Source organism: Ictidomys tridecemlineatus, chromosome 12 (genome assembly GCF_052094955.1).
Source record: "Ictidomys tridecemlineatus isolate mIctTri1 chromosome 12, mIctTri1.hap1, whole genome shotgun sequence".
Classification (NCBI taxonomy): Eukaryota; Metazoa; Chordata; class Mammalia; order Rodentia; family Sciuridae; genus Ictidomys; species Ictidomys tridecemlineatus.
The window spans coordinates 102506423-102520270 of NC_135488.1; the positions used below are offsets into that span (position 1 = coordinate 102506423).

Genomic DNA, 13848 nt, shown 5'->3' on the forward strand with positions numbered 1-13848 from the left:
CATGAGAAGAACCTCCTGGGTGTTGGTGATGTTCTGTTTCTTTTAATATTTATTTATTTATTTATTTATTTTTTAGTTTTCGGCAGACCCAACATCTTTGTATGTGGTGCTGAGGATTGAACCCGGGCCGCACGCATACTAGGCGAGCGCGCTACCGCTTGAGCCACATCCCCAGCCCTGATGTTCTGTTTCTTGATTTGGTGGTAGTTATTCAGATGTGGTTAGTTTGTGAAAACTCATTGAGTTGTATACTTTTCTGTATATTTTTATAGATTATACTTTTTTTAAAAAGCTAATTTTCTCTCAATGCATACACGTCTATTAGGAACAGGGATCATATTTATCTTCCTGTCTGAATCCATTGAAAAAACTGGACAAAACAGCCAAGTGCAATGGTACAATTCCAGATAGCTGGGATGCTGGGGCTGGAGATTTGCAAGTTTGAGGCCAGCCTAGGGCAATTTAGTAAGACCCTGCCTCAAAATAAAAAATAAAAGGGCTGAGGATATAGAGCACCACTGAATTCAACCCCAAGTACTAAAAAAAAAAAACAAACAAAACTTGCTGAGATGAAAAACACTCTGAACTAAACAGAACAGACATTGCAAAAGAAAAAATTAGTGGACCTGAAGCTATAGCAACAGAACTATTTAAAATGAAACATGTAGAGGAAAGAATGACTGAACTTCATTCTAACACTCTCCCCAACAAAACCCAGGGGGCTATGGACAGCTTCCCAGAGCTCTATTACATGTGAAATGAGGTTTTGTAGAAGAGGGGAGTTGACAGGAAAAAAAAAAATGAAGAAGGAATGACTAACACTGTCCAAATTTGATGAATGAGAAACAAAGAATATCATATGAAAACATGTCATCATGAAATTGCTTAAATGAATTATAAGAGATAAAATTTTAAATCAGAGAGGGAAAAAACCAATAATGTACAGAAGAACAAAGAAAAATAATAGCAGATATCTCATTAGAAGGTTGCAGTAGAATACCATCTTTAAAGTACTGAAAGCAAAAACTGCCAACCTGGGATTCAGGGGAAAGAACTTTCAAAAATAAGGTAGAACAAAAACTTTTTTTCAGATAAATGAAAGTTAAAAGAATCAATAGCAGCAAATGTGCACTATAAACATTAAAGGAAGACCTTCGGGCAAAAGAAACTTCCATACCAAATGGAAGTCTAAAACTACACAAAGAAATGAAGAAAACTGGAAGTAAACACAAAGAACTTCTTATTCAAATTTGAAAAAAATATAGTTGGCTATTCAAAGAAGAAATAATGACATGTATTATGGGGCATATATCACATAAATGCAACAACACAGCATAGGAAAGGAGGAATGAAAATATACGATTATGAGGATCTTATATATGAGGTTACTTAGGATTATTTGAAGGTAGACTGGTAAATCAAAGATATTTAATATAGACTCAAAAGCAATTACTATAATAATAAAACAAGTAAATATAGTTAATAAGCCAAAAAGAGAGAAAATAGATAAAAATATTTAATTACATACACACAAAAGCCAAAAGGTTAAGACAAAGAAAATAAGATGGGATATGCCATACTAATAAGCACGTTATATGTAAACAGACCAACCACTCCAATTAAAAATCACAGACGGCTGAGTTGAATAAAAAAGCAAGACCATGAGGCTGGGGCTGGGGCTCAGCTACAGAGCGCTCACCTAGCACATGGAAGGCCCTGGGTTCAATCCTCAGCACCACATAAAAATAAATTAATAAAATAAAGGTATTGTGTAAAACTAAAAAAAAAAAGCAAGACCAACTATATAAGAAACTCACTTTAAATATAACAGTTTTACCCAATTCATGTTGTTATTATTATTTTTTAAGGTAGTGAGGATCAGGAATAATTGTAATAACTGACTACAACAAGATAACAATAAGGACAAGAAGAAATCTTATTTAGTTCCTTTAATTTGCTGTAAGATATGGATCACTAAGTTACTGGTTTTGTCCTTACTAACCTCCTTAGGTTTACTATATAATTACTGGGAAATATGAAATTTAAATAATCAATCAAAAAGGAACTTTATACAAAAATAATCAATGTTTACATATTTTTAAGAATTGCTATAAATTATGATTGCATGGTAGTAGTAGCCTCGTCACCACAATTTACTTCATGGTTGCGTACATGAATGAGAACTGTAAGCACCTGGAATTACTCTACTATAATCTTCTTAAATATCATTTTGAATTTAATCATTCTCTCCTAAAAACCTGCAGGAGGTTCCAGGACAAACTGCAAACACTTAGATGGCATACAATATCCCCAAGAATATTATCATATAAATTCTGTTCTAAATATAATTCTCTCTTTCACATTCATTGGGCTTTTCAATCTTTCTTCCAACCTAGACTCTGCTGTAATAACCAATATTGAATGTTTCTTTTTCAATTCTCTCTCTCTCTCTCTCTCTCTCTCTCTCTCTCTCTCTCTCTCTTTCTCTTCTATTTCGTGATAATAGGGATTAAACCCTGGGCCTTAGGCAAGCACCCTCCCTCCCATTGAACTACACCCCCAGCCCTCAGTTCTCTTTTTGTAGGCAACTTTTCCCCAGTGCTTTTCCTGACTAGGCCTTTTTCCTTTTCGCCACTCAGCAGTCAACTGTACATACCTCTCATCTGATATTAATATATATGGTCCTCTGGGGGTTCACCTCCTATACAACTGTTTGGTCTTATTACTCAACTTGACTATCAGTTTTGTTGTGTCTCCTAATATGTTAATATGTATAGTCTCACAGAGGTATCTTTATACATAGTAAGCTGAATAAATGCTTGTTGAATTAAAGGTGGAAATGAAGAAAATGTATTCAGAATAGCCAATACGTATGCTACTTTATAACACTAAAATTTCATGAAACTAAAGTCTTATTTATAAACTCTATCAAAATTTCCATTGTATATCTTAAGGGCCAGTGATGATCAAGAGATGTCAAGAAAGAATAAAGAAGCAAGATTATTTCTGGTTACTGTCAACACACCCGATGGACAGTGAACTGTGGTGTACTGTGGTACGTGTGTGGCAAGTGTGCCAGCTGTGGCTCTTACCTGCTCAGGGCACACAGCGTTCATTCCTGGCATCTGCAACGAGCTCATCTGCATCTGGCCCATCATTGGGTTCATGTTCTGAACATTTGTGTTTCCACCTGCCATGGACACGGTGATGCTCATATTGTTGTACACTCCTGGCTGTGCAGGTGTAGGCTGGTTCTGGACAGCTTGATTGAACACACTGTTAACTCAAAAACAATCCAGATTACATCCACTGATCATGAACATGGGAATAATGTAACTAGATTCTGTTTTCATCAGATAATTTATTAGACAAAACAATTCCAAAGAAAATATTTTATATTACACGTAAGACTGTATCTTATTAAAATATATCAGGTTTCAATCGAATTCAGATACATTTGAATTCTGTTCAATGGGTTTAATAACTGAAAAGAGCTTGTTTTAAGTTGCAATTATTTCTTCAGGACTGACCAGATAACTTCATGTCTTTTCTATTAAGCAAAATACAAGGCAATTATGTTTTCAGATGGTTTGTTTTACTGACTTCTTCTTCATGATCAAGTTCTGGACTGTTGTTATACCAAAGATCTCAAATGTGAAGACAGTTTTATCAGTAGGTAGAATAAGTCCCATGTAAATTCAACTTGAAACTTTGTAACTGAACTCTGAAAATTCTCAGTGATACAAATACACACATCTAATGGAAAATAATATGATTTCTTTTATTCATAAGATCTATAAGACATCAAATATTTTATGATTATAAGTCAACTGTTAATTCTGGAGAATTTGACTCCAAAAGTGATTTCCCCTATAATGGCTTCTTTATTCCTTATTAGTTCAAGTGGTAAGCAGGAAGTACTGACATTTACAGCTTCTAGTACATTAAGATAATCATACTGAAATTAAAAGACCAAGAACAGTATATTATTGTCTGAAGAAAAGTAGCAAATTCTTCCTCTAAATAATTATAAAACACAAATGCTCACAGAAAATTATATTCTTAGGAAATGCTCAATAATGCATGAGTGGATCATTAATGTCTGAACAACTATGCTTGTAGAACAGTGTTCCCACAACTATAGGTAAGAGAAAAACCTATTAGGGGCTGGGATTGTAGCTCAGTAGTAGAGCACTCACCTAGCATGTGCGAGGCACTGGGTTCAATCCTCAGCACCACATAAAAGTAAATAAAATAAAGGTATAAAAAAACCTATTAATTTATGCTTATTTTCTAATGAGAACATTTTTGCCTTAGACAATGCTCATTTGTCAACTGATACATAAATCATTACTGTGAAGGCACAAGGCTATGTAAGTCAATGCATGCAGAAGCTTCAAAATCAGTGATATCATATTCATTGAAAAAATGTTTAGAACTTAATTTCCTTTCAAATTTATATTTGGGCCAGGTGTGGTGGCACATGCCTGTAATCCCAGCAACTCTGGAGGCTGAGGCAGAAGGATCGCAAGTCCAAAGCCAGCCTTAGCAAGGCCCTAAGCAATTAGTGAGACTCTGTCTCAAAATTAAAAAAAAAAAAAAAAAAAAAAAGACAGGGGTTGTGCGGTTTAGCATCTTTGGGTTCAATCCCTGGTTAACCCCCCTGCCCCCCCCCAGATTACACACAGAGACATACTTATTTTTATTTTTGAGACTATAAATTAGCTTAAATTCATTCCAACTACTGCCAATAGTTCCATTTTAGTTTACTCCATCAAGGGAAGAAAAGAAGTCTGTGAGCATTCTGAATCGCTGTCCTAGGTCCTGGAAAGGTCATTTGTCAGCAAGAGCCGTTTATCATACCTTGAGGTACCCTGCCCCATGTGGTAGAGATAATGAGTGGTCACTATTTCTATTAGTAAAATGGTAAGATTTACTGCCTATTTTGACTAATAATCTACACATGAATCAAGTAAGCAAGTGTTAGTGTATGAAGAGCTAGTGGTGATTATTTTCTTTCCCAAATTATTTGGAAAAATTAAAGTTCATAGAAACTACTGAAAGACAACAAAAACTCTCATCCACATTTTAATATGAATCCAAGAAGTAACTTGGAAGTAGGGAGTTTTGGCACTGATATCTATAATAGATGTTATGTGAAGTGCTACCTGTTTTACAGGATGGAGATGCAGAAGTAAATGAAAGCAAAGATCTTGCTCTTAGATCCTTATATTTTAGTTGGATTACAAACAAATCAACTATCATAAATAGGTCTTAATTTTGATGAAGAAGCAAAGAATATAAAGGAGGGACCAAGGGTAGCAAATAGTATTGTTTCAGAAATGATTAGCATGGTAGCATACAAAACCCTACCTCAAAAACCAAATCCAAAACCAAAAATCCAACTCCTCCCAAACAATACCACCCCCCCAAAACAAACCAACAAACCAAACTAGAAATGACAGCCAAGGAAGTATGATAAGGTGACATTTAATGTCTTTGTCTAATAAGGTGACATTTAAGGAGAAACTTGCAGTTAGAGCCAGCAAACCATGTAGCTACTAAAGGGAAAAACATTGTAGCCCAAGGACTAAAAAATGCAAAGTTATTGTGTTTGCAATGGAGTGGCACATCTAAGCAACAGAAGAATACACAGAAGCCAGTGTAACTGAGTAAGTGTGAGAATAACAGATGAGGTCAGAGAAGTATCCAGGAACAAGATAATGCAGGGCATTACAGGCCCTCTTTTGTATTTTGAGTAAGTTGGGGGCCACTGGAGAGTTCTGAGTGAAGGTATGACATACTGCCTCATGATTTAAAAACACTACTCTGATTACCATGTAGAGATTAAGCTATGGTATAGCAAGGGTAGAGGCAGGACACAGGAGGCTACTGCAATGGTCCAGAAAAAGGCGTTGGTGGCTTGCATTATAGTATGTTAAGTATTCCTCTTGCATATTACAGAGATGGTTCCATCCATATCTAATTTATACAGAGTCCTTACTGAGAGTTCCATAGTTTAAAAAGGGAAAGATGCTAAGAAGTGCTTATGATTTGGTTATTTGTTTGACGTGGGATATAAGAGAAAGATAAAATGTTTTCTTCTGAATGATTAGAAGAATGCAGTTATCATTTACTGAGATGGGGAAAAGTAGTAAAAGAGTGGGTTTTTAGGAGAATATCACCTTAGTGATATTTTTGATTTTGGTACTGGGATTGAACCAACGGTCTAGCATATGCTAGGCGAGTGCTTTGCCTCTGAACTAGATCCCCAGCACTCACTTTAGTTTTTGTCATGTTATGATTAAGATTTCTAAGTAGAAATGTCAATTAGGCAGCTGGATATACAGTATGTTGCTTAGGAGAGCTGTCTGGGTTAGACATTTAAATATGGTAAGTAATAAGCATATAGATAGATACTTAAGAGGGACAAAATTAAAGCAATCAAATAAGTGAGTGGATATGGGGAAGAGGTCTTAGAATGAACTCTGGAGATGACCTCCTAGCAAAGGATGGTCTCCAACAGAAGAGACTAAGGTAGGAGGACAGTTGCCTTTCTTAAGAGAGAAAGTCGCTCCAGAAACTAAATGAAATAATGAAAAGAATTTCAAGATGCTAAATGCTTAAGTGTGTCAAATGCTATTGACAAGCATTGCACTTTGCATGGTAGAGGAGATTAACCACCTTGACAAGAACACTTTAGGTAGAATGGTTGGATGAAAGCCTGACTCCTGACAAGGAGTGGGAGGAGAGGACGTAGATAGGAATTTAAGTATAAATGAGAGCAGTAAAATAGTGAATGAGGGGCTGGGGTTGTGGCTCAAGTGGAAGGGTACTCGCCTAGCATGTGTGAGGCACTAAGTTCGATCCTCAGCACAACATAAAAATAAAATAAAGAAACTGTATTCACTTAAAACTAACTAACTAACTAAATAAATAAATATTTTTAACAAATACGTGAATGAGAGTCATCAGCAAAACTATATTTTTTCCAAGCCTTTCCTTTATCTATCTATCTATTTATTTATTTTTGTTGCTGGAGATGGGATTCAGGGCTTCATGCATGTTACACAAGCACTCTACCACTGAGTTGCACCCTATCCCTCGCCCTCCAAGCTGTATTTAAATGCTTAGGTGGAGGTATGGAGAAGGAATTTAGTTGGATCTCAATTAAGGAGAGCTGCCAGGTATGAGAGCATCAGAGGAGAGCTGGGCAAAGGAGTTGAGTGTGCCTGTAAAGAGATAATGGACCTGAAATCAAAAGGGAGTGTAGGAAGTTGGGATTAGAATATATTCCTCTTGCATATTACAGAGATGGTTCCATCCATCTCTAATTTATACAGAGTCCTTACTGAGAGTTCCATAGTTCTCCGACAAAAAAAAATTCCTGCTCACCTTTCAATGAACTTTAAGAGAATATGGTCTTATATTTTCAACTTTAACTGTCTTACTTATTATATTGTCACATTAAATGGCTTCCCTGTCATTGGAACCAAGACACAACCAAATTAAAATCCTTATAAAACTCAAATGATGTGTGAAAAGTTCAGCAGCCAGGATTTGCAAAAAAAGACATTATATTAATGAGATAATTCTGAGCAAAATGGGTAAGATAAGGCCGCTGAAAATACAGATATTAAAAAAGGGGTAAAGCAGAATGATCCAAGAAGCCTTAGAACCATTTTTTTTGTTTTGTTTTATTTTGTTTTGAGTTGTAGATGGACACAATACCTTTGTTTTATTTATTTATGTGGTGCTGAGGATCAAACGCAGTACCCCACATATGTTGAGGCACGTGCTCTACCACTGAGCCACATCCCCAGCCCACCTTAGAACCTTTTGCTATTGTCATAAAAATCTTTAAACACACTGAGAGGAGTAAAATTTGTGTGCCCACTACTCAGCTCTATGAATTCTAACACTATAATAGTCTTGGTTTACATCTGTAAGATTTAAGAATGTTCTTACTAAGGAGAACTTTAAAAATATTATCTATTTCTATATCTGTCCCAAGGAAATTGTTACTGATGGGAGTTCATCACACTCTTCTGGGGTCCAGGGAGGAGGAAGAAAATGTTGGAGACCACTAGACCATTTTTCTGTACTAAAAATACACAAATTTGCCTTAACAATGATTTGACACTTTAAATGTTAAAAATTCTTAATTTTCTTTACTGATAATATAAAATTCAATTTCTTCCATTATATGAATGGTAGTAGCCAATAATCTTCTACTTAGACTGTAAAAAAATAAAATCAGCCCATCATTGCTCTAATGTGCTACAGAGTATCAGGAATGTAAAATAAAATATAAAAATAACCCCTTACTTGTTGTTTCCTATTGCTCCTTGTTGCCAGGCCTTCATGTCTGGTGACTGGTACCCAGAAGCAGGTGGAGTTTGCTGGAGCAGAGAGCTCTGAGGGGGAGGGATTGGCATTGGCACCATGGAGCTCCCAGGACTTAGAGATGGAGCAAAGTTGGCCTCACCTTGGGGAACCATTCCTGAAAATTGATAAAAATTAATTTATGTGAGCACACTATAGAGTTATTAAAACCATAAAAGAAAAAACCTAAAAGGATCTGTCATAATATATTTAGATATATCTTCTTCAACAGAGTAGGGAAAATTATTTTCTCAAAATAAAGCAGGATGTCTTAAAAAAACAATCACACACAAAGAAGAATGCTTTCCATTCATTGAGATTGCATAGCACAACTATGTCTGATTTTTTTCTGTTCTGTTTTGCTAACGAGAATTTTTAAGTATAAAAATCATGAACACAGATGATGGATTACTTAGAAAAAATTAGGTAAGAGAAACCCATGTGTGAAAATGAAAAATAGAACGTTTCATGGGACAATCCTGCTTTGTCTCTTTGTGGACTCTTCTTCCCCTCCCCCCCTTTTAAAACTTTATTGAGACATAATTTATACAACATGAAATTCACCCATTGCAACTGCACAATTCAGTGATTTTTAGCAATTGTATAGAGCTGTGAACTATCAACACAATCCAGGGGAGGCATTTTCATTATACCTTATTTGCAGGCAATCTATTTTTTCCTTTTAACCTAGACAACCTGATCTGCTTCTGTCTCTCCATTCAGATTTGCCTTTTTCTGAAAACTTCATATGAACATTATCATATGTGGTCTTTTGTGTCTGGCTTCTTTTACTCAGCATAGTATTTTTGATATTCAACCATTTTATAGCTTTTTTTTTCCCTCCCCAGTAGTTCATTCCTTTTTTTTTTTTTAATTTAGGAAAGTGCTTATTAACAGCCATTGATATAATTGTGTTGAAAATCAAATAAAAGAAAAGAGCTTAACATCTGGACTTCTTATTCTTTTCTAGTGATCTACATGTCTATCTATATTTGTGTGCCCACTAACATGTTTTCTTCATTGTTGTAACTTTAGGGTAATTTTTGAAATTAGATAATTACTATACAACTCTGTTCATTTACAAAATTGTTTTGGTTACTCTAGGTCCTTTTTATTTGTATCAATATTGTAAAACAAGCTTGTAGATTTCTCCAAAAAGCATGCTGAAATTTTGATAGGAATTCTGTTGCATTATAGAAGTGAACTGCCAGTTTTTTGGTCTTTTTTCTGATTTCTTTTTTTTTAAATATTTATTTTTTAGTTGGACACAATAATTTTTTATTTTGTTTATTTTTATGTGGCACTGAGGATCGAACTTAGGGCCTCGAACATGCTAGGGAAGTGCTCTACTGCTGAGCCACAACCCCAGCCTTGATTTCATTTTAATATAACTTTGTTTTACATATACTCAACAATTTTCATTATTATATATGTTCAAGTGCCCTGTAATTTTTAATTTGCTGTCCATCCATCTAGCATTCTGGTATTCTCTCCTACAAGTTTGATTTTTTTTTTCCATCTTCCACACCTCTTCTTAACTTGGTTAAGCGTTCTTCTAGTTTCTTGAATATACAGAATAAACTTATAATTTTAATTGCCTTAAAGTCTACTAATTCTATCATCTGTGTAATTTCTGGCATGGTGTTTGATTGACTAATTTTTCTCATCTTTACAGGTTGCATTTGCCTACTTCTTTGCATACCTGGTAAATTTTAAAAGTCAGATTTCAGACTGAATTTTATACCTTGTTAGGATCTGAATTTTTAAAAAAATTTTTGACTTGTCTGGGCTGTGGTTAGGTTACATCAAAAGAATAACTCTTTTGGGGTCTTGTGCCTAGTGAGACAAGAGCAGAGTTTAGATTAGGGTTCATTTTGCCCTCCTACCAAGGTAAACACCCGATACTCCATAAATTGTGTTTTAAAAATGGTAAGAAGAGGATGCTAAGAATGAGGATGGTAAGAAGGGAGCTGGCCCTGTGCAAACTCTGAAGACTATTCCCTTTAATCTTTTCAGGTGGTTTTCTCTGGTCTTGCTTTGTGTACATATATACATGCATGCATGCACATTGACATTTCTCAGGTGAAACTCTGAGGGGGACCCTCTGCTTTTCCCCCTTCTTCTCTGTGTGTTCTCTGTCCTCTCTGATATTGTACCTGTGACTTCCAGTGCTGGCTTTCTCAGCTTCTCAGCTCTACTGCCCGTACCTAGGGAAACCACCTAGCTTCTGTTGGATTCTTCCTCACTGCTACACAATCTGGACAATGTCCAGAACTGTTTTTTTAATTTACTTTGATGTTTTGTTGGTTTCAAATGGGAGAATAAATCTGGTCCCTATTACTACATTCTGGTCAAAGAAGAAGTCCTTATAAATGGATTTCTTTTTATGCTTTTTTTATGCTAGCACTCTGTATTCTCTTTCTCTTTTTCTTCCAACCAAATGCAGCTCACAATTAAATACTTTTAAGGCAAGAGTAAGCCATAAAGACAGAAAAAGAATGTCATAATTTGATTGCTGATAATTTAGCATAATTCCTTCAAATCTCCAGAAAATTATGCATAATTTATACCTGATCATTTCCCTTGTCATGATACCACAAGCCTGTTTCTATGTCCTTAATGTCTTTTTAAGAACAAGCATAAATGCTTGTACAAATTCTGTTGCTAATATGATGACTTTTCTCTTTTTTTGTTTGGTTAATCTAGACAGAGATGTATTACTTTACTCATTTTTTATTGTTTTACAGGCTACAATTTTAATTTTTGTTGTGATTCACATAGATTTTCTATAGTTTCTTTTTTCCTTTCACTAAATGCTTAATTACTGTTTTGGATAAAGATGATATAAATACAGCAATGAATTTATATTTTCTTTCTGCTGCTCTCTCCATGTGTAATTTAATCTCTGGTAAATGATCATGACTTAGAATATAAGAAGAAATTTTTCTTTCATCTTTGACTCTCAAGGGTGAGGTTTTGGTTTTTGACATCATCTTCTATGCAGATTGCCTCTGCATTAATTCTGTTTGAAATTTTCTATTTTGGTTCTGGGCTTTTAAAAATTACTTGTTTTGTAGTTAATGTATTTTTAATCTTATTTATGATGAAATAATTTCTTTGAGAATAAATATGGATGTGTGGGGGAGAAAATACTTATCATATTCTGGATATTATTCTGTCGAATCAAAGTTAACCAAATAAATAAAAGATCCAAATATTATCAGGATGCTTTTTGATATTTCCTTTTGGCTTCATTTCATCAAAATGTCCACGTTAGAATGGACAGTCTTCCTTATTACATGACCTGTATTTTCATTGTTTTTGTGGTTAGTATTGGTCTTTTATTTTTACTGTTTTCCATATTTTTATTGGTGCAGTGTAGTTGTACATGTTGATGGAATTTGTTGATACATATTCATAGATGCACAAAATATAACAACATAATTTGGCCAATATCACTCCCCAGTACTTCCCCCATTTCTCAATTTTATTTATTTATTTATTTATTTTTTGTAGCACTGGGGATCAAACCCAGGGTCTTATGCATGCAAGGCAAGCACTCTATCAACTGAGCTATATCCCCAGCCCCCAATTTTATTGTTTTTAAAAAGACTTTTAAAGAGAAGTTTTAGGTTCAAAGCAAAATTGAGTGGAAGATACAGAGATTTCCCATGTATTCCCTCCCCCCTCACATGTATAGCTTCTCCCATAGGGATGTTTGTCAAAATTTATGAAAACTAGTGTATACTAATACCAATTATCATTCAGACCTTAGTTCATAAAAAGGTTCACTCTTGGTGTTGGACATTCTATGGGTTTGAATAAATGTGTAATGTCATGTGTAAACCATTGCAGTATCATACAGAATAGTTCCACTGCCCTAAAAATCCTCTATGAGATGATCTAGTTTTAGTAGAAAGAAATAGCCTGTGGATAATAAATTAGGGGGAGAGTTATAGTTCTGGTCCCAATTCTCCTTCTACACTGAACTTTGGAGTCCTTGGGCCAGATAATCTAGTTCCTTCTACTTAAAAAATTCTACAATTCTATCTTTGTCTAGACTATGCTCTCTCTCCCTGCTGGACCATAAGTAGCACAGCAGCCAACTGATAAGAGCAACTAGAATTAGAACTCATACTTCCATTCATTCATTTAAAAAAAATATTTACTTTTTAGTTTTAGGTGGACACAATATCTTTATTTTACATTTATGCGGTGCTGAGGATTGAACCCAGTGCCTTGTGCATGCTAGGCAAGCACTCTACCACTGAGCCACAACCCCGGCCCCTCATTTTTTTTTTTTAATATTTATTTTTTAGGTTTTTTTTTTTTGACACAATATCTTTAATTATTTATTTATTTTTATGTGGTACTGAGGATTGAACCCAGGGCTCGCCCGTGCTAGGCAAGCCCTCTACTGCTAAGCTACAACCCCTGTCCCTCATTCACTTCTTTACGCATTAAGCATCTATTCATTGCCAAAGCACTGTGCTAAGCACTGGAGAAGCAAAGATTAAAAAGATCACACTTTGATCATGGAAGGAACTTGCTATTTAAAAGAAAAGACAGCGAGAATAACATTTGATTATACAGGATGGTGAGTGTTTATGATTGGAAGTATCAGGGATGGACTTCCAGGACATATATCTGAAAGGAGAGAGGAACAGGAATGAGACAGGTAAGGGAAAGATATTTCAGATGGAGTACAGGAAGTACAAAGGCTCAGAAGTAAAAGAGAATATGGTATGTGCTTTTTCTTAGAACCTGAGAAATTTGTTATAGCTGGAACACTGAGATATGGAGTAAAGGAGAAATGGGGCTGATGAATCTAGCTTTGGACAATTTGGAGTGCTGGTGGAAAATGCAAGCATATCTGTCCAGTGGACAACTGTTCATATGAGCTGAGATCATAGAGAATGGAGTCATTAGCATATAGAAGGCCCTGCAGGCCCAGGATCAATGATGAGGAGCATACAGAGTAGCAAGTTCACTGCAGTCCACAGAAGAGAGGTCTCTGGATGGGCTGCAAGGAAGCCATGAAGTGTAACAACGTTCATGCTTATTTCAAATATTATCCTTGTAAAAAGCAATTTGTGTTTAATTCTGTGCTTGTATATTCATCATCATGGAAAGACAGTCTAGGAAAGTTCTGTTTTCAGAAATATAAGAAAACTTACTTTGCCATTACTCTTATCTATAGGTCCCTTTGTTTAATTTGGGCCCATAGTAAGCTGGAAGATGCCAGATCTTTTTGTTTTACTGTCACCAGTTAGTATAGGGATCAGCAAACTTACTACTAAGTGCCAGATAGTAAATATTTTTGGTTTTGTAGTGTATAATGTTTCTGTAACAACTACTCAAGTCTACTCTATGAAACCAGTCATAGATAAACTAGTATGAATGTGAGCATTGAAAACTAGTGAGCATGGCTATGTTCCAATGAAACTTTACAAAACTGCATGG

General features: G+C 35.2%; 1 protein-coding gene across 8 annotated transcripts in view; it reads right to left on the reverse strand.

Annotated features, from left to right (window-relative positions):
- The window catches only part of Ncoa1 (nuclear receptor coactivator 1), a 238080-nt gene that overhangs the window by 8597 nt on the left and 215635 nt on the right, over positions 1-13848 (reverse strand). For all 8 annotated transcript variants that reach the window (XM_078029572.1, XM_078029574.1, XM_078029573.1 and 5 more), the window contains 2 exons: positions 8329-8503; positions 3093-3276 (listed from right to left, as the gene is read on the reverse strand). In XM_078029572.1, the coding sequence (XP_077885698.1) occupies positions 3093-3276; positions 8329-8503 (359 nt within the window). The remainder of the gene's footprint in view (positions 1-3092; positions 3277-8328; positions 8504-13848) is intronic.